Source organism: Melospiza melodia, chromosome 17 (genome assembly GCF_035770615.1).
Source record: "Melospiza melodia melodia isolate bMelMel2 chromosome 17, bMelMel2.pri, whole genome shotgun sequence".
Lineage (NCBI taxonomy): Eukaryota > Metazoa > Chordata > Aves > Passeriformes > Passerellidae > Melospiza > Melospiza melodia.
This window is the reverse complement of record NC_086210.1, coordinates 10,939,892-10,960,740: the sequence shown is the minus strand read 5'-3', so window position 1 is coordinate 10,960,740 and position 20,849 is coordinate 10,939,892. Positions and strand designations below refer to the sequence as shown.

General features: G+C 49.1%; 1 protein-coding gene across 1 annotated transcript; it reads left to right on the top strand.

Annotated features, from left to right (window-relative positions):
* The first annotated feature begins 2,685 nt into the window (after positions 1-2,685).
* LOC134426035 (cell division cycle protein 20 homolog) lies at positions 2,686-8,612 on the top strand. Its single transcript, XM_063171023.1, has 10 exons — positions 2,686-2,878; positions 3,426-3,571; positions 4,201-4,297; positions 5,237-5,365; positions 5,720-5,916; positions 6,544-6,638; positions 6,985-7,216; positions 7,326-7,451; positions 7,623-7,740; positions 8,434-8,612. Exons 1-10 carry the CDS (start codon positions 2,686-2,688, stop codon positions 8,610-8,612), a joined length of 1,512 nt encoding a protein of 503 aa, XP_063027093.1.
* Positions 8,613-20,849: the final 12,237 nt, after the last annotated feature.

The window sequence follows — 20,849 nt, the reverse complement described above, 5'->3', positions numbered from 1 at the left end:
CCAGGGCCCTGGGCTGCTCCAGCTGCCCCTCCAGGCATGTTGCACAGGACCTGCAAAGAGCGTGGAGAGTGACCAGGAGCCACAGGCTCCCACAGCCTTACCCCACCCCCTTGCAGTGCCCAATTCCCCAAGGCAGAAGGGGATCCCAGCACACCATGGAAATGGTTCTGTAGCATCTGTGCTCCCTTCTCGACTGGGATCATGACTTGGATTAGTTGGAAATGCTGGTGAATGGCGCTTTGAAGACCTTGCCAGATGTTGGAGGCATGTTTTGAATGTACCTTTCCTGACAGAATAATCCATGTCGGTGTGGCAAGAGCTTACTCATGAGCCAGTTCCCTTAAGTTCCTCAGAAGGTTGATCAATTCTGGAAACCTTACCCTGCTCCCTTCTGGAGCCCTGAGGGATCCCACAGGATCGCTCTCAGTGGGAGGAAGGGGCATTTGGCTGTCCATCCTCCTCCCATGTGCAATGGCACTGTGTCCTTCTGTGTGCTCTGTGCAGCCACAGAGAAGAGCAGAGAGGGAAGGGGCTGGGCCCAGGGCTGTGCCTGGGGGCTGGGCCTTTCTCAGCTCCTTTGCCACCCCCAGGGAGCCTGAGCTGCTCCTGCTGCCACTGCCAAGCCCTGGCCCTGCCTGGGGCTGTGTTTGGAGCTGCTGGCAGCTCCAGGGAGTCCTTTCTGCCCCGACTGCCCCGCATGGGGCTCCTTCCTTCCCAGTGTGGGGCCACTGCAGGCACGAGGTCCCTCTGGCCCTGCTCCTGAGCAGAAGGCAGAGACAAGGGAGTGCCTTGGAGGGCACCAATCACCCAGGTGCCCTCACTGCCACTTGGGCCTGAAGGAGAATCTTCAGCAGTGCCATTGGAGCTGTTCTGTCCTGCCTTTCGTTGCAGCTGAGCCTGTTGCTAAAGGTGATCTGGCTTCCCAACCCACATTCAGGATTGAGTCTCTGGGAGATGGTGAGGGTACGTCAAGGCCTTTCCCCTGGGAGAGCTGCCAGCTCAGATCCCAAAGCTAGGCATGGGGGGCATCGCTGCAGGTGCCAGGACAGAGCCATGCACGTGTTTGCCCACGCCCTGCACAATCCACTCACAACTTCTGCACAGCACTGGCAGCTGTTTGGAGGAGGGTCCAGCCCAGCTGAAAAAGACCAGATGATTTTTTGATTACACCCGATTTTGCATAAGCATGATGTCCTGAACATGCCATTAAAGAAATGGAGAATTTTTCCATCTGTTAAGGTGTACTTTTTGTTTCTCAAGTGATGGGCCAAAAGGCAGGACAGAAGGAGGTGTTTCCCCAACGAAGCAGAGGCCGATTGGCAGCCCCTGCTGCAGGAAGGAAGGCCAAGCCAAACAAAGGCATGGGCACGGGCACAGGCTCAGCAGGGCTCAGCCCTTGGCAGGGCTGTGTGACAGCAGCTCTTCATCCAGGGCCTGCCCTTGCATGGCCCAGCAGCAGCCAAAGCTGGAGGCATCTCTGGAGGCCTTGAGGCCTCCGGAGCTCGTTCACAGCCCCGGGGAATGTGGACTTGTGCACCAACGTCTCTCCAGCTGCAGCTGCTCCGGAGCTGGCCATGAGTGCCCAGAGGCCCAAGGCACAGGAGCAGCCCCAAGCGGGAGCCCTGCCGCGAGCCCAGGGCCAGAGCCAGCCTTGGCTCCCGTCACAGGGCAGGGAGGGCCAGGGCTGGCAGTGGCTGCTCAGGGATGGGTTTGGCCCATGTCCCTCCAAGCAGCGACTGCCCAAGAAGCTGCACAGCCCCCGGGCTCTCCTCCCGGCCTGCTGGGCTTTGTTGGGTGGCACAGCCTGTGCCAAGGGGCGGCAAGGTGCCTGCAGGCCCCAGCTCTGGGGGAAACGGAGAACATCCTGCCCGCAGACACTGTGCTGCCAGCTCAGCAGTGCAGCAGAGCACGGGCTGGTGCTCCCCATTGCTCCCACAGGTGCAGCTGGAACCACAGCACATGTTCCTTATGCCCAGAATGGCCTTGGAAGGGGTTTCTGTCAGGGAACAGGCTGCTGGCTGGGGTTCCTGGCAGGCCTGCTTGTTTTGGAGCTTATCTTCATCTTAGGCTCTGATCGAATTTGGACATACTGGAAGACAGTGAGTGTTTAGTTCACCTTTCCCTCAAACAGCTTCTTTTGAAAGTCTACTGTACATAGGAAACATTCCCAGTGAGGCTGCAGTGTAGGTGTGGCCAGTCCTTGATGTTCCAAAGAACTCTGCTGAGGGTTCTGCTGCTGCCCAGAGCTTTCATTGGCCTCCTAATTGCTGGGCCTTGTCCGGGGGGGCCCACTGGGGCTGCAGCCAGTGCTGGCTCCCACTGAGGCTGCCTGGCCAAGAGCAGCCCCAGGGGCACAGGGCAGAGGCAAAGCTTGGTGGGGAGGAAAAGAGCAGGGATGAGATTGCCCTTGAACGGTAGGGGAAGGGAGAATGTCGCTTATCCGAGAGAGCCCCAAAGAGCGGCTGGAAGGGGTGCCGGCTGATCAAGGACCTCCGAGGAGCAGAGGGAGGGCGTATCAGCTGATGGAGTGTCCCAAGGAGCGGCTGGGGAGAGTGTGGGTGTCCGTGGGTGGGGAGGAGCGGCCGGAGCGCTTGCACAGTCCAGTCGTGGGGAGGCCGGCGGGGCCTGTTGGAGTAGGCTCAGCCTGGCTGGTGGGTACGGCTAATGCCGCCCGCCCTCAGGACCATGGTGCAGTTCCTGTTTGAGGCAGACCTGCACGGGCTGCTGAAGCTGGACACGCTGATCCCGAACGTGCCGCCTGCGCGATGGCAGCACAAGGCCAAGGAGAGTGGCCCCGGGCCCAGCCCCGTCGTCGTGTCGCCCAGGAAGCCGGCCAATCGCTCCCACAGCTCCAGCAAGACGCCGTCCAAGACACCAGGTGAGCACCGGCCACCAGCGGCAGAGGTTGAGTGCGGGAGCCTCGCCCAGGCTGCTTGTCCGTAGCCACGGGGCTCTGGGCTCCCTGCCACACTGCCCTACCGGCTGCTGCTCAGGCAGGAGGAGGTGGGCTGTGCTCCTGACAGCCACCCACCTCCTTGCCAGCATGAGGGGTAGAGCTCTGAGCACTGGGGCTGGCGAGCTGCTGTTCACCCAGCTGAGCCTTGCTGGCACAGCTGTATGCTAGGACGAATGTGGGCGGGAACTGTCAGCTGACAGCTTTACATCCTGTGAGCGTTTTTGTATCTTCCCCTTATCTCTGGGCTCTGGAATTGTTGCACTAGACCCAAGGAGTTGCTCCACACAATCCCTAACCAACTTGGTGGCAGGGAGGAAAATATAAGTTAGTTGTGACTGGGTGGCATGAGACCTCAGAGTCCTACTTGTCTGGTGGGTGTGATGTGGAAGTGTGTTGGGTTTGCTCCCATGAATGCTCTAATACAGGCTGTTAAATAGCTGTAAGACAATATTTTCATATGTGAATGCAGGTAAATCTGGATCCAAAATTCAAAGCACCCCCACAAAGGCTGGGGGGAATCGCTACATTCCCAACCACAGCACTCTGCAGATGGAGATGGCAAATTTCCTCCTAACTAAAGAGAATGACCCTGCTGAGGATTCCCCTACCAAGAAGGTGAGCGTGTTGCTAAGTTACAATTATTCCAACAACCGCTACTCCTTTCTGCCCCTTTACAGAGCAGTAAACTATAGGTTCTATCAAGTGGGCGCACAGGACTGACAAGTCCCAGCCATCACTACTTGCAGCTCTGGGCTTCAGGAGCTTAGGATGAGATTGAAGCTGTAGAGACTGCCATGCACTCTAAGCCTATGCTGCTTCTGGTAGCAAAATTTAGCTTTTGACTAATGAGGCTTTAAAATGTAGCAGGCAACAAAAACACAAAGCTGTAAGCCTATGCAAAGTGAAACTGCTGGTGGTAGCTATTCTAGGACAATGTCTCCACAGGGAACACTTCTGGAATGTTTTACACTGTGTTCTGAAATCTGTTTATGAAGCATTTGGTCGCTTTGTGGCTGTGGCTTTTCCCACTGGCAATAACACTGAATTTGCCATTGTGTGAAAAGTGAGCAGGACGATGTATGAAAGTCTGAGGAAAAACTCCTTTGACCTGCCCTGTGTGACTGACCCTTGCAGCACAGTCAAACATCTTCAGATTCTAAGAGAAGGGGACTTAGGTGTCTGTTTAAATTGCAGTGTGGGAATTGTTTTAAATGCATTGTACTGAGGGTGATTTGTCTCTGTAGGAGCAACAGAAAGCCTGGGCAGTGAATCTGAATGGTTTTGATGTAGAAGAGGCAAAGATCCTCCACCTCAGAGGAAAACCCCAGAATGCTCCAGAAGGTATGATATAGGCTCTGTGTGAGCTGAATCAGCAGGAGAGATCAGGTCAGGGGAACAGCAACACAAAGGCTCTGTGTGTGGTCACAAGAGAAATCAACTGGTTTCTGAGAGCTGTACTCTCAGGAGTACAGGCTGGAGTCTCCTTTCTTAAGGTTCCTGAGGTTGAGGGAGGGCATAACATTTACAGTGAATTTATTTAGGAGAGTTGCTATGACTGCCAGTTGGTCACCTGTTACAGGGCTTGCAAGGGTCTTCAGGGAGAAGAGAGAGACGAGAATCTTGACCTCATGTTCAGAAGGCTTGATTTATTATTCTATGATATATATTACATTGTTACTATACTAAAAGAAATAGAAGGAAAGTTCTCAGAAGCTAGCTAAGCTAAGAATAGAAAAAGAATGAATAAACAAAGGGCTGTGTCTCAGCAGAGGGTGAGACCCAGCTCTGCCGTTAGTGGTCAGTAAGTCCAAACATTCACCCAAGACCAATCTCGCATCCACCTGCTGCATTCCCCAGCAGCAGATAACCATTGTTTACATTTTGTTGCTGAGGCCACAGCTTCTCAGAAGGGGGGAAAATCCTAAAGAAAGGATTTTTATGAAAAGATGTCGGTGACAGTCACCTGTACTGCAGGTTCCAAACCTTCATGAAGTCTGTAAGAGCATCAAACTCTCTGCTGTGCATTTTCTAGCTTAAACTGCAACTAAATAGAATGGGATTCAAAAACCCAAGTGTTTGTTAAATTTGTTTCCATGAATGAGGAAATTGTAGCTCACCCCTGTTCAGCAGTTCATACTGCCAGTGATTTTAGTGCACTGCAGGCTTGTGAGTGTTTCTCTTAGGGCTTTATTTTCACTCCAAGGGATTCCTAGTTGGGTGAGCAGCACTCAGCTGGGAGGAAACTAACTCAGGTTAACAAACCTGTTCCCCTGCACACAGGCTATCAGAATAACATGAAAGTGCTCTACAGTCAGAAAATGGCACCTGGATTCAGCAGGAAGAATAGCAGATATATTCCCTCAAAGCCAGAACAGGTCTTGGATGCACCAGCGATCCGCAACAACTACTGTAAGTAGGCTACAGGGTTGAGTGCTGGGCATCCAGAACATTCTGCACTGGATTGCTGTTCCTAGGACAGTGTAACTGGGCTGTCTGTATTATTTTGTGTACCCAGGCTAGCACAGACCACTTCTGAGGTGTCCCTGTGTGGCCTTACAGGGACAGTGGTCTAGGGCACTGTGTAGATGCCTTGGAGCAGGGTACCTGGCCCCAGCAGCTGGGCATAGTGACACTCAGAAGGCTGCCCCTCACCTGTACGTGTGTGTGTGCACATGTGCACCCACACCTGCTGCAGCAGCACGGGTGAAGGGCATGCTCTCTAGCCAAGCATGGTGTGACCTGCATTGCTCTTTCAAAGTGTAGATCTGAGTCTCATAGACTGGAGCTCCCAGAACTTCCTGGCAGTGGCTCTGGACGACGCTGTTTATCTGTGGAATTACGGTACTAGGGAGATTATCCCCCTGCTGCAGACGGAGCATCCAGATGTTTACATTTCCTCTGTGTCATGGATTAAAGATGGAGACTACCTTGCTGTTGGCACAAGTAGTGCTGAGGTTCAGGTGAATGCAGGAGTAAAACTAGAGGCGTTTTCAAGGGATTGACAGAACTGTGGGGCCTGGGGACAAAACCTTGGTTGGCAGAGGAAGGATGCCATGCACCTGATTTGTCTTCCCTGGTGTGGGGTGGAACTGCCCAGTGTGCAAGGCAGGGTTTGGTTTGGGGGTTTTCTGATAAGCAGCGTTACCTTCTATGCTATAGTCATGAGATACACATTTTCTCTGTTCCCTTACTGAGAAAGCTGAATGCCAGAGCCTGTGCCAGAGGTTCCTAGGGCATAGAAACAGGATTGGGTTTCTTCTGAAGAACTTTTTGCTTTGCCTTTCCAGCTATTGTTGCATTTATGTTGTTGCATATCATATTTCTAGGGTCTCATACCTTCTGGGTGGTTTTCTCACAGCAGGTCTTCACAGCAGTGTTGTTGTTGCTTCTCAGCCAGGGCTCCTCTGCAGCCCTCCCTGAATGCCTCACCCCCTTTTATCCCAGCCACCTCCACGGGCTGCAGCTGCTGCCCAATCAAGGACATTGCAACTGCAGCCCATTTACAATAACTGGAATCAGGGCAGGGTCACTTATACAGTACAGAGATCTTTTACTGCAATACATATATTTCCTCAGGCCCCTATAAGCTATGGGACATTGAGCAGCAGAAACGTCTCCGAACCATGACCAGCCATTGCGCCCATGTGGGAACCCTCGGCTGGAACAGCTGCATCCTCTCCAGGTAAAGCAGTGGGTCAAGGGCAGTTTCCAGTTGTTGCAAACTCCTATCCCTCAATCTATGTGTGGCATGGGTTAGGGATGGCAGAGAGAAGTTTGTCCTGGCTTGGGATTCTTTCTCAGCCTTATCTGTTCGGGCTGTGAGGAGAAGGCCTCTTTCCTGTATTGCAATTTGTGCTGAAGCTGTGAAGAGCTTGTGTGGGTGTTTCACTCACACCAACAGACCTGTGTTGCTGGTAACACTGGTTGAAACCCAGTGGCAGGTATAGCAGTCTTGCAACAACAAAAATGGATTTGGGTGAAAATGTGCAGCCTGACCCTGCAAGCCTTCTCTTCTCTTCTCTCTGCAGTGGTGCACAGACTGGGCACATCCATCACCACGATGTCCGAGTGGCTGAGCATCACGTGGCCACCCTTGCTGGCCACACACACGAGGTGTGCGGACTCAGATGGTCTCTGGATGGCCGCTACCTGGCCAGTGGTGGCAATGACAGTCTGGCGAACGTCTGGCCATGCACCCAAGGTGGGGGTGGCGACTCTGCTCCTGTACAGACCTTCACTCAGCACCATGGTGCTGTCAAGGTGAGCACAGAGCTGCCGCGGGTGGATATGTGTGTGCAAGGCAGGCATGCAGCACTGGCTGGGTGCAGGTTGCCTCTTGTATGTTTTAAAATGAACTCTCCTCTCTCAGGCTGTGGCGTGGTGCCCATGGCAGATGAATGTTCTAGCCACTGGAGGTGGCACTAGAGACAGACATATCCGCATCTGGAACGTGTGTTCTGGCGCCTGCCTCAGTGCTGTTGATACCCGTTCCCAGGTGAGAGATGAACATCAGCTTGGAGATAAACACCTTCTGGCAGCACACCTACACAGAGCTGCTGGCTCCTCAGGCCCAGAGGCACAGGGAAGGATGGGGACCATGCTCGCCTCTGAGTGGTGAGCATCAGCCCATGCACCTCGCCTCACCTGTGTTACTACCTCTTTGCAGGTGACTTCTATCCTATGGTCCACAAACTACAAGGAACTCATTTCAGCCCATGGCTTTGCACAGAATCAGCTGGTTATATGGAAGTATCCAATATTGACCAAGGCTGCAGAGCTGCAAGGTAGGTGGATGTTGTTATCTTGTTGCATTTCTAAAGTCCCATACTGTCGCAATCATATTTCTAAAAAGTCTGGTACCTTCTCGGTGATACTTCTTGGGGGCAGTTCTTCACAGCTCTGACTTCTTCTCCTGCTTGTTGCTCCTTCTTCGTCAGGGCTCCTTGTCAGCTCAGCTTGACTGGCCAAGCCCAGCCCCTTTTATCCCAGTTATCTTCACTAGCTACAGATGCAGCCCAATTAAGGACATTGCAGCTGCAGCCCATCAAAAACAACCAGGACTTATCAGGGCAAGGCCTATACACAGATATTGAATATACAATACAGATATTTTACTAAGACTCCTACTATGTTCCCCCTTTTTGTTTACTTACAGATACTAAGACTCCTACTATAGGTGGACAGGGCCTGGGTGGGGGGCTGTTAGAGGTTGAGGACAGCTGCACTCCTTGGTTTGAGCCTGCAGCATCACTGATACAGGACAGTATCCAGGGCCATGCTGCTAGGAGTAAAGCATGCCCACGGGGCTGTGGAAGAGATACCATTGATCCAAGTGTATGGTTGGGGTCTGAAATCATGCTGCCACAGCCACTGGGGAGACAGCTATGCAAGCTGGCAGGGCTCATGGGAGCATACAGGAGTAAATGTGCATGTGCTGATCAGCTCAGCCCTGATTGCACATTCCTTCTCCTCCTAAGGTCATACTGATAGAATCTTGAACCTGACCATGAGTCCTGATGGTACATCAGTGGCCTCAGCAGCTGCTGATGAAACAGTGCAGGTCTGGTGCTGTTTTGAGATGGATCCCATAAAGAAGAAGGAGAAAGAGAAGGCAAACAGTGCCAAAAGCGGTATTCTTCACCAGAGCATCCGCTGAGAACACGGGATTGTTGTGGGGAGGGGAATATTTGGTTTTACACACTGTACAGTATTTTAAATGTTAATGAACTGCTTAACTTGACTTTTTCTTAATGGAGTCTGATGGAAGAAGAAGCCATGCCTCTTAAACCCAAGTCCTTCTCCCTGAGGCTGGGGATCTGGGCAAGGAGTGGAGACCTAGGTCTTAAGGGCCAGTTTAGAGGCCCCTGAGCTTAGCACAGCCTAGCAGAAGGATGCTGTGCAAGGGCTGTACTTCTGTTTCTGTCCCAGCTAAGATAGATATGCCACCTGCCCCATCTAGATGCTGACTACAAGCACAGCAGCTCCACCACAGGCTCAACTGAAAGCACAGCATGGCTGTGGCCTCAGTTTGTGTTGTCCTGGCCTGTCTCACAAGCCCAGGGACACCTTCCTATGGCTCTGCAGGCAGATCTCAGTTTGTCTTGTTAGCTACAGGCAGCCACCACTGCCTGCCTGTGGTGCTGGAGTAGAATAGCTGTTGGAAAAAAAAGGAGGGAGAGAAATATAGAGCAACAGCTGTAATCACCCCAAAGGCTGGAAAGGGGCTGGCTCTGGCATGAAGCCTGATGCAAAACAAAAGGTTAGCTTACACTGCCACAGCCAGCCTGGATGTCATGCAAGAGCCACGCAAAGCACCACCAACCCTGTGCTCAGCCTTCAGTCACGTATTCTTCCAACAACTCTGATCTCCCTTCCCCTCCTGCTGACAGGAGGCCCTGGTGCCTCACTGAGGCTTCATGCAGGGGAGCAAGCACCAGGGCTCAGATGACATCTATTGGAGCTTGACTCCCCTACACTTGGAAAAATGTCTTTTTTTCCAGGCTGAACTGTGCTGGAGTAAGTTGCAGGAAATATATTTGAGCCCTTACCTGACCAACAACCAGCTCAGCCATGCTGCTTCTTTAACAAATTTGCCCTAAACCAGGACAAAATATTGGCGCCCAATGTGGGGCTCAATTGTTGCCACGTTGGGCAAATTTGTTAAAGAATCTGCAAAGGAGGGCCCCTCCATAAAGCAAAACCCACACGGCCCCTCCCCCCAACCAGTTCGGGAAAATATTCCTCGGAGAGAGGTGGAAAGAACCTGTTTATTTCAGGCACAGCACCCCTCAGCACACAAAATGAACAATACCCGATGGCACCGCTCTGAGAAAGATGACAAAATCAGAAAGTCTCTTTTGGGGGTGGTTACTCTGTTCTCAGTCCCTCCGGCGCTGGGGCAGCTGCTGCAGGCCAAAACGTCAAACTCTCGATGTTCCCGGGTCCCAGTCCAGAGCAGGTTCGAGATGGTCACAGAAACAGGAGAGGAGAAACAGTCCGGGAAGGAATTTGGACTGTTTAGCTAAACTAGCTAATAAGCAGAAGCAAAAGCAAGAGCAGAAGCAAGAGCAGAGAAGAGAGCAAGCAAAGCAGCAAGCTGAAAACAAGAAGCCAAAACAGCCCTATGTACTGCTCGTCTCTGTGTCCCTGATAAGAGAAACCCAAACAAAACTTTCACTCTTCAGAGCCAGTCTTAAAGGCACAGAACAGATGAATGGGGATACAAGCATCATAACGTCACCCCAGGACATTCCACCCCTTATCCCCATATCCTCAACATACTGCAACACATCATGCATTATTCATACAAAATTTCCATCTGTTCCCCCCAAAATTACAAGCAATACCCATTATGCCTTCATCACATCCCCACACTGGACCACTGAATCCAGGCCCTATATTACAGAGCTGCAGGATTCTCCCTCTTCACTTTAGTCACTTAAAGCTCCATCTATCACTTTCTCAGACCTTCGACACTTACACATTTCCTTCTCCATCTTCCACTTGCCCAGACCTTCAACACTTACACATTTCCTTCTATCTCATGTCTGTATGGTTTAATGTACAGACAATGGCAGTAACATCCAATGAATAGTGATATTGCACATCATTCTTATCCCACAATCAGATCTCCCTGAGGTACACATCGTGTTGTTCCATCTCTTTGCATTATCCACCACGTGCAACCTGGTCCCTGAGCAAAGACAACCCCACAGATGGGTTTGTCTGTACTCGAGGCAGAATTGATCCACACAGTCTTCCCTAACAAACCTCTGATATGTATCACTGGGACTTTGTCTCCTTCTATTACATTCAGGGACTCAGACTGGGCAGGATCTGCTCGGTTGGTGGAACCTCGCGTGTTAACTAACCAGGTGGCCTTTGCTAAATGCTGCTCCCATTTCTTGAAAGATCCCCCACCCAAAGCTTTCAACTGGGTTTTTAGTAGTCCATTGTACCTCTCCACTTTTCCTGCAGCTGGTGCATGGTAGGGGATATGATACACCCACTCAATGCCATGTTCCGTAGGCCAGGTGTTGATAAGGCTGTTCTTGAAATGAGTCCCGTTGTCGGACACGATCCTCTCAGGGGTGCCATGTCTCCACAGAACTTGCTTTTCAAGGCCCAGGATGGTGTTCCCGGCTGTAGCATGAGACACAGGGTAGGTTTCCAACCATCCAGTGGTGACTTCCACCATGGTCAGCACGTAGCACTTGCCCTGGCATGTCTGGGGCAGTGTGATGGAGTCAATCTGCCAGGCCTCCCCATACTTGTACTTGGACCACCGCCCACTGTACCACAGGGGCTTCACTTGCTTGGCCTGCTTGATGGCAGCACATGTTTCAGAGTCATGGATAACCTGAGAAATACTGTCCATGGTTAAATCCACCCCTCGGTCTCGTGCCTACTTATAGGTGGCATCTCTGCCCTGGTGGCCTGAGGCATCATGGGCCCATTTAGCTAGGAATAACTCTCCCTTATGTTCCCAATCTAGGTCTATTTTGGACACCCCTATCTTTGCAGCTTGGTCTACCTGCTCATTGTTTTGGTGCTCCTCGTTGGCTCTACTCTTGGGGACATGGGCATCTACATGGCGGACTTTCACAGGCAGCCTCCCTACCCTGGTATCAATGTCTTTCCACTCATCAGCAGCCCAAATTGGTTTCCCTCTACATTGCCAGTTAGCCTTTTTCCACCTCTCCAGCCATCCCCACAGAGCATTGGCTACCATCCATGAATCAGTGTAGAGGTAGAGCTTTGGCCACTTCTCTCTCTCAGCAATGTCTAGGGCCAGTCTAACAGCTTTGAGTTCAGCAAGTTGGCTTGATCCACCTTCTCCTTCGGTAGCTTGTGGAACCTGTCGTGTGGGGCTCCATACGGCTGCTTTCCACTTCCGGTTCATCCCTACGATGCGACAGGAACCGTCAGTGAAAAGAGCGTAGCGTGTTTCCTCTGGGGGCAGTTGGTTATAGGGAGGAGCCTCTTCAGCACATGTCACTGGTTCTTCTTCCTCTTCATCTGTGACACCAAAATTCTCACCTTCGGGCCAATTTGTAATGACCTCCAAAATCCCAGGGCGATTCAGTTTACCTATACGGGCGCGCTGAGTGATAAGAGCAATCCACTTGCTCCATGTAGCACTGGTGGCATGGTAAGTGGAAGGAACCTTGCCTTTGAACATCCACCCCAGCACTGGTAGTCGGGGTGCCAGAAGGAGTTGTGCTTCAGTGCCTATTACCTCCGAGGCAGCCTGAACTCCTTCATAGGCAGCCAGGATTTCTTTCTCTGTTGGAGTGTAGTTGGCTTCAGACCCTCTGTAGCTTCAACTCCAAAATCCCAGTGGTCAACCCCAAGTCTCCTCAGGCACCTTCTGCCAAAGGCTCCAAGACAAGCCATGGTTCCCGGCTGCAGAGTAGAGCATGTTCTTTACCTCTGGTCCTGTCCTGACCAGGCCAAGGGCTACTGCATGAGCAATCTCCTGGTTGATCTGGACAAAGGCTTGTTGCTGCTCAGGGCCCCACTGGAAATTGTTCTTCTTGCGGGTGACCAGGTAAAGAGGGCTCATGATCTGACTGTACTCAGGAATATGCATCCTCCAAAAACCTATGGCACCCAGGAAAGCTTGTGTCTCTTTCTTATTGGTGGGTGGAGACATTGCTGTGATCTTGTTGATGACATCTGTAGGAATCTGACACTGTCCATCTTGCCACTTCACTCCCAGGAATTGAATCTCACGAGCTGGTCCCTTTACTTTGCTCTTTTTAATGGCGAAACCCGCTCCGAGGAGGATCTGGATGATTTCCTTCCCTTTCTCAAACCCTACCGCAGCTGTGTTCCCCCACACAATGATGTCATCAATATACTGCAGATGTTCTGGAGCCTCTCCCCTTTCTAGTGCAGTCTGGATCAGTCCATGGCAGATGGTGGTGCTGTGCTTGAAATAAACAGGTTCTTTCCACCTCTCTCCGAATAATTTTTTCCCGAACCAGTTGGGGGGAGGGGCCGTGTGGGTTTTGCTTTCTGGAGGGGCCCTCCTTTGCAGATTCTTTAACAAATTTGCCCTAAACCAGGATACCCTGCTGGGGAGGCTCTGACATTTCCTCTTCCCTGATGGAAGTGCAGCTGCTGCCAAGGGAAACGTCCCCACACTTGCTCAGTGTTCCCTTTGCTTGCCAGATGTCCCATCTGCTGTCCCTGCCCAGGAGAGCTGCTCTGCTCAGGAGTAAGAGCCCGAGCGAGAGCCTGGGAACATCAGCGGCTGCAACCCCTCCTGATCTAGCGCTGTTTATGGATGTGTAGTTAGATTTGGATAGTTACAAGTATAGGGATATTTACATACACTGATTGATATCTGTATAGGCATATTATATATGTATATTATTATATTGATGCGTGTATATTCATCTGTTTACATACTTGTACAGCTCTGTAGCTGTGCATTTCGATTGCTGGAGTTGTATGGATTGTTTTATTGGTCCACTGATATTTGTGTGTTTATAGACAGGTTTGTTATGTTTGTATTATATTGTCATGTTATATGTCATGAAATATGTAATGCACGTTTACATCTCTCTATTGTTATGTCTATACATGTATTTACTTCTATTTATTATGTATGGAGTTGTATAGTGTTGTATTTATATTGTTACATATCATATTTCCAGAGCCTCATACCTTCTGGGTGGTTTTCTCACAGCAGCTCTTCACAGCAGTGTTGTTGTTGCTTCTCAGTCAGGGCTCCTCTCCAAGGCTCTCCCTGACCACCCTGCCCCCTTTTATCTCAGTTACCTCCATGGGCTACAGCTGCTGCCCAATCAAGGACATCACAGCTGCAGCCCATTTACAATAACTAGAATCAGGGCAGGGTCACTTCTACAATACAGAGATCTTTTACTGCCATACATATATTTACAATACATATATTTACTCAGGCCCCTACATTTCCCCCTTTTCTTTTAACAATTATACAATTACCATAGACATTTTTGTCCCAGCTCTCAGGCTGCCACAGCTCTCAGCTGTCCTATCTTCTGTCCCAGCTCTCCGGCTGCCACAGCTCTCAGCTGTCCGGGGGATTCCATACCTTCATTTGATGTTTGGCTGCATGTTCTTTATCACATCAGGGTCACCAGATGTTGTATTCGTATTGTTACATATCATATTTCCAGAGCCTCATACCTTCTGGGTGGTTTTCTCACAGCAGCTCTTCACAGCAGTGTTGTTGTTGCTTCTCAGTCAGGGCTCCTCTCCAAGGCTCTCCCTGACCACCCCACCCCCTTTTCTTTTAACAATTTTTCAATTACACAGTTACAATATACATATCTGTCCCAGCTCTCAGGCTGCCACAGCTCTCGGCTGTCTTGAATACATACAAATCCCTAGATGTTCCCAGGCTCTTTTCCTCAAAGGCCATAGTCTTACAGCTCTCTGAAAAGCCATAGTCTTACAGCTCTCTGCTGTTACAGCTCCTTGATTCAAAGGCCATACTATATTCTAGAGTCCCAGCTCTCAGGCTGCCACAGCTCTCGGCTGTCTTTTCTTCTATAGTCCCAGCTCTCAGGCTGCCACAGCTCTCAGCTGTCTTTTCTTCTATAGTCCCAGCTCTCAGGCTGCCACAGCTCTCGGTTGTCCTATCTTCTGTCCCAGCTCTCCAGCTGCCACAGCTCTCGGCTGTCCGGGGGTTCCATACCTTCATTCGATGTTTGGCTGCATGTTCTTTATCATGTCGGGGTCACCAGATGTTGTATTCATGTTGTTACATATCATATTTCCAGAGCCTCATACCTTCTGGGTGGTTTTCTCACAGCAGCTCTTCACAGCAGTGTTGTTGTTGCTTCTCAGTCAGGGCTCCTCTCCAAGGCTCTCCCTGACCACCCCGCCCCCTTTTATCTCAGTTACCTCCATGGGCTACAGCTGCTGCCCAATCAAGGACATCACAGCTGCAGCCCATTTACAATAACTAGAATCAGGGCAGGGTCACTTCTACAATACAGAGATCTTTTACTGCCATACATATATTTACAATACATACATTTACTCAGGCCCCTACAGTATAGTTCTAAAATTCTATTTATTTATGTTTGGATCTGAGATTCTTTAGAGGGGGATATTGATGTTTCTGTATTTGTATATGGGCTGTATGGTTGTAGTAATATGTAATAAATTAAATTGTTAAACTTCAATTCAGTAACTTCAATATTTGTGTACAGTGAGTTGTTGCAGAGGGTTGCAATAAAGTAATTTTTTTTTTCACTGAAGTTGATATCTGTATATATTTACTTAGCACAATTCTCACAATAAATTAGATTTTATTCATAAATTGATATTTCTGTGTTTCTATATTGGTAGCACAGGTGTTGCAATTTAAAATAAATTTCATTTTTAAACATAAGTTAATGTTTGTGTATTTGTACATTAGTAGTGCAGGTGTAACTATCTGCAATAAATGCAATGTTTCAACTGAAGTAAGTGTAGATTTGTGCTACCCAGAGCCATGGGCAGATGTAAATGCTGGAGGATTTTGGCCATGCAAATCTCCGGCCATGCCCAGCACATGCCCCACCTGCACTCGGGCTGGGCAGGGGAAGCGCAGATTTGGGCTGGCAGCAGAGCCCCACGTTGGCTCAGAACACACTGCAGAGGCAGCTGAGAAAACTCCGGGGCTCCATGAGCACAGAATCCAAGCAGGAGCCACCCGGGGAGTACAAATCCTTCATCCCACGGGCAGCTCTTTAGGAAAGGGCTCCAAGTGTCCCCCTGAAGCTCATCCCAGAGACCAGAAGCCAGCAGGAATCCTGAGCCAGCTCTGCTGCCTTTGGCAGCACTTTGGCAAAAAATGAGCTGCAGCAAGGGGGAGGCAGCAGCGACTGTGACTGCTGCAGGCTGGGGATGAAGGAAGGGCCATGGACAGAAGTGCTGAGATGCCCCAAAATCCAGAAGGAGGCTGGAGAGCTGGGAATCAACTTGGCATTTCGGTGCCAAGCTCTCACAGGCACTGAAATGATGGAATCCCTTTGTGAGAAGTTACCTGGAAGAACTGACAGGGAGCTGCAGCTAGGATCAGCAGTAGCAGAAAGCAAAAATGTACAAACACTAGGAGATCATCTAATATCCCCCACAAGCAATGGCTTCAAAAATGATCTCATATATTCATTATTATATTATATTATATTATATTATATTATATTATATTATATTATATTATATTATATTATATTATATTATATTATATTATATTATATTATATTATATTATATTATATCAATCGAAATATATAATATATATATATGCATGAAATTCAATGCACATGTATTTTTGGAAAATTTTATATTTTGATATAGATTTTCATTTAAGATATATATTTGAAATAGCCTTTCAGCTCAAGAGAGTGAAGATTTACAACAGTGCAAAACCTTCTGCCCACACAGCAGTCAGCCTCTGGGAGTGTGCATGCACACCCACCCACTGTGCTTGCTCTTCTCAGCATCTCAGGGCTGCTGTTTGCATAGAATTGGGATGAATTTAACTCGACAGAGCCACGAGTGGGGTGTCCAGCTTGTCATGAACACTCATGTGGCAACGAACAACACAGAGCTGTCAAATCACATTATCACAGGTCATTTCATTCTTGCTGGGCACTGAGGAACTCTTAAAAGACACAGAAAAGGGGTGGAAAACATTGGCATCATGCTACTGCTGGTATCCCCCTAGGGAGTCTCTCTCCACTGTAAGATCTCCTTTGTCACTCTACAGTGACAAGAGTTGGCTGCAGGAGGCATTTGCATGGGAGCTCTCCCCAGATAGGGGGAAGAAAAAGAAGAGGTGATTCATGTGGAGATAAAACGGCAACACCATTTGGGAAGACACCAGTGTGAGTTTGCTACAACACTAGGCAAAAAATCCCATGAAGAAAGCAACATCCATCCATGAGGCAGCACTTTAGCTTTGATATCAATGCTGACAAAATTGCTGCCCCTTCCTGCTGCTGTAGCTGACTCCAAATCACAAGAAATGTGCCAACTCCTCCAAAGACAGGCAGACATGGTGAGATAAAACCAGCTACTCTGCTGAAAAGGAGTCCAAATGAATGTTTTCTAACCCCTCCTTTCCATCCTTTCCGCAGCCAAGACAGAGCAATGTCCTTCCTCTCTGTCCCTGATGGTTACCCAGGCATGGGATGCAGCGTGGGGACAGGGCCTATCCCTGCTCCCAGTGCCCTGCCCTGCCCTTCCCTGCCTGCCTTGTCCTTCCCTGTCCTGCTGGATCCCGCTGTGCTGTGCCAATCCGAGCTGAGCCCGGCCAGCGGTCACGCATTTTGGAAATGACCCTCCCCTGTGCTGCCCGCCGGCGTAATGAACATACCACTTTGTAACTTTGACTACTTAGAGAGTCTTTGTCCGTGATTTTCAGTTTTAACAATTCAGGGAGCTTTTGTTTTCCCTGACAGAAGTGCAGTTGCTGCCAAGGGAAACACACCCAAAGACCAATAGTGACCCAGCCTTCCCTTTGCTTCCCTTTTCCTTCCCTCACTGCTACACAGCGCTCTCATACCAGGACCTCAGTGCTGCCTCACCTGAGGATTTAGAGCTGCCTCCAGGCCTTTCCAGGCTAAGTGCAGGTGCTCAGGACTCTGAAGTTTTCCTAGCTGCTTGGGAGAAGGTGTTTTCATTATCTGGACTTCTAGGGGTTTCATCGGAGGAGCCAGGCACAGGCAAATTCATCTCCACTGTGAGCTCTTCATTCTGCTTGTTCCCGTGGAGCTTAAATGCCAACCTGAGCTCATTGTTCCTCTGGTTCCCGTAGACCATCACAGCCCTTCCATGGCCTCTCCAGAGAGGAGCAGCTGCACATCTTCAGAGCAGCAGTTGCCAGCCTGCATCCCATCAGGGAGGGAAAGAGCTTCTACCCTTGCTTTTTAGAGTGTTATTCTAGACAAGCGTTAATACACAGATCAGTATTCTATTTGTCCTTGATTTTCTACAGTTTAAATAATTTTTCTTATGACCTATCTCATGACTGCTGCTTAGCTCTAATCACAGTTCTACTGCCTCTGGGGCCTTCCTTTTGCAGCTTTCCCCAAAACCCTCTAATTTTGTGGATTCCCACAACTCCCCCTCTCTGTTCACCTAAAAAGAAACCTTCATAATTATGTCATTTATTACTTGTGTTTTGTAGCCTTACTATAACATTTCTGCTTATTAACTATTTAAAGCATTTTCTCGCTTGCACTAAGCATTGCTATATTACAACACAGCAATTTTAATGCTGTGGAAGTCCAGTCAGTTCAAAGGGCATAAATTATGCATGACAATAGTTACAAGTCATTGTTCAAAAAAGTCTTGTCGATTCCAAGGTCTTAATTCGAAACCTTACTCCATGTCTATACCTTCACCCACCATCTCTGTGAGATTCCGAGATCTCTCTGTGAATCCATTTCCTACCTCTCTCTCTCTCGTGTGATAAAAAGTTCTTTGATCGTTTTGTCCATCATTTGTTGCACACACCAAATATGCAAGTTATTACTACTGGTATTACTCCCAAAACCCCCAATACATATAGAGACCTATTCTACAAAGTTCCCTTAGCCAAGGTGCAAAGCTCCATCCTTGGAACAAATCATCTAACCATGACCCACCATCTTCCTTAATTGGTGCTGTCAAATCTTTCAGCTTTTGTATGCTTTTGTGGATGGATTCAGAATGATCTGACAGGTTCATACAACACAGTCCTTCAAATTCCTCACAACCATGTCATTGTACCAGTAAAAGAAAATCAATTGCTGCTCTGTTTTGAAGGGTAGCAGGTCTAACACTATTAACATCAGTCAACATATCCCTGATTGCAGTGGATGTGGCATTAGTTGGTTTACTCTGCAAACATCCAACCCAATCTTATTGTTTCAATGCCATTGCTGAAGCCAGTTGGGGTAAAAACAAACCTGCTAAAACTCTTTTTGCAGCCTTCCAAGGCATGAAATCACTCTTACAGTTTTCATTATAATGACGAGCAGATCTTGTTCCCCTTAGTTTCCTCCTAATGACTGCCTTGGCAGTAGGTGCTATCACAGTGAGCATTCCAATGCTACATGGGCCACCTTCAAGGTGTGATGGATTGCCTTGCCAAGCCCTATCTCCACAAATGAACAATATCCCTTGGGCAATTGTTGTGGATATTGGTCAGCCTCAGAAAGCACATCCCAACTGTTTGAATAATAACACCAAAAACCTAAGTTTCTGTGTGCAAAATAATGGGGAGTAACATTGTACTTTGCAGGATCACGTTCTCACTAATCTATTGGGAAAAAACAGCTCCCAATATTATCAGTAAGATTGTGCCTGGGCCAGTCTGACCCTCGCTGCTGGGCCAAAGGCAGCAACTGCGGTGTGTCACCCCAGAGATACCTTAGCTTGCTGGTGGTTGCAGCTGGGCACTGAACAAGTCCAGGCTTGTTAGGACCCCGTTTACCTCAAGAGGATAGCTTCAGGCGATGGTGAAGAGAAAAGGAGATGGATTCTGCTGGAGGGTTTAATGTCCAGAGGTTTATTCCATGGTTACAGAAGTCTGAGCATGAGGAACTGCTCCAACAGAAACCAGACCGCATGGTCTGATGACCTTTTTAAGCTCAGGGACAGGGGGAGGGGAGGTACAGGTGAGCCACCAACCAGGTGAGAGGGGCAGGGTCTCAGGGGAAGATGACACCCAGACAGGCCAATGACCCCTGGGCCTGAGTGGCATCCTTTGAACTTGACCAACCACACGACGCCTTGCTGGAATGTTAAGTCTGAGTGACAGGACTCACTCAGCATGGGGGCAAGGGGGAAGGGAGAGAGGTATTGGCACACCTGGGAAAGTGACCTGGAAGGCCAAAATGGGACATTACAGCACACCACAACATCTCCCCCTAGTTTTGTTTAAAAAGAAGAGGACTGTGTTTGTGGTGCAGAATGATTGCCAAAGCATGGTTGGTAAATCAGTTCTTCCTCTACAGGAGGGTCAGTGTTTTCCACTGAGGCTTCTAGGTCATCCATTGGAGCACTGAGGGCTTCAAAAATGGTAGACCTCAGGAGGGGGAGATGAGCTTGAAATTAACTTGAGAACCATGCGTTTGATTAGTCCAAAAACAATGCTGACAACTACAATAACTATAACTAAAATAAACAGCACTAAAAACACAGTTTTCAGAATAGATCCCAACCAGCCCGAGAGTCCCCAGCCTTTGAACAGTCCATTCAGCCCGTTGTCAGTTTCTCTGTTGATGTCCGAGAGCTTTTGCCAAGGTTGTCCATATGTGGTTTGGGCTGAGGCACTATGCAGGAGGTCACAGGTGGGATGATCATGAGGACGAGAAGCAGGCTCGGTCTCATGGTGTCTCAAGGCTACACACAAACAGTGGGATCTAAACTGGTACAAAAACTTGAAACAAACATATATTATAAACTATTCCAGATAGGAGGCTTAAATGGAATTTCCTCCAGAGAACATGTGCGGCGTTTTCTTCTCCAGGCAGCATGAGCAACCTGGGGTGCTTCTGTAGATTTCTCTGAGACCTTGGGAACATAGGGCTTTACCCATTTGGAAGGAACCCAACTTAAACCAGAGGGGGTGGACACACAGGCATATCCACGTCCCAAGTAACTAATTTGTAAGGTCCCACCATTTTCCAAGTCTCAGGGTCCTTTACTAAAACTGGAGGTTTTTCCTTAATTAACCTATGATTGCTCCCCCCAAAGTGGCGTAGGATGGGTGGGTTCAGGCTGTCAAAAGAACAATTCAGAAAATTTATTGTGAATAGCGCCCTGGATAACCGGATGTGGGGAGGTTCTACCTTCAGAACCTGTTGTTGCTGGTCCAGGACCCTTTTAATATCACGGTGAGTTCTTTCTACAATGGCTTG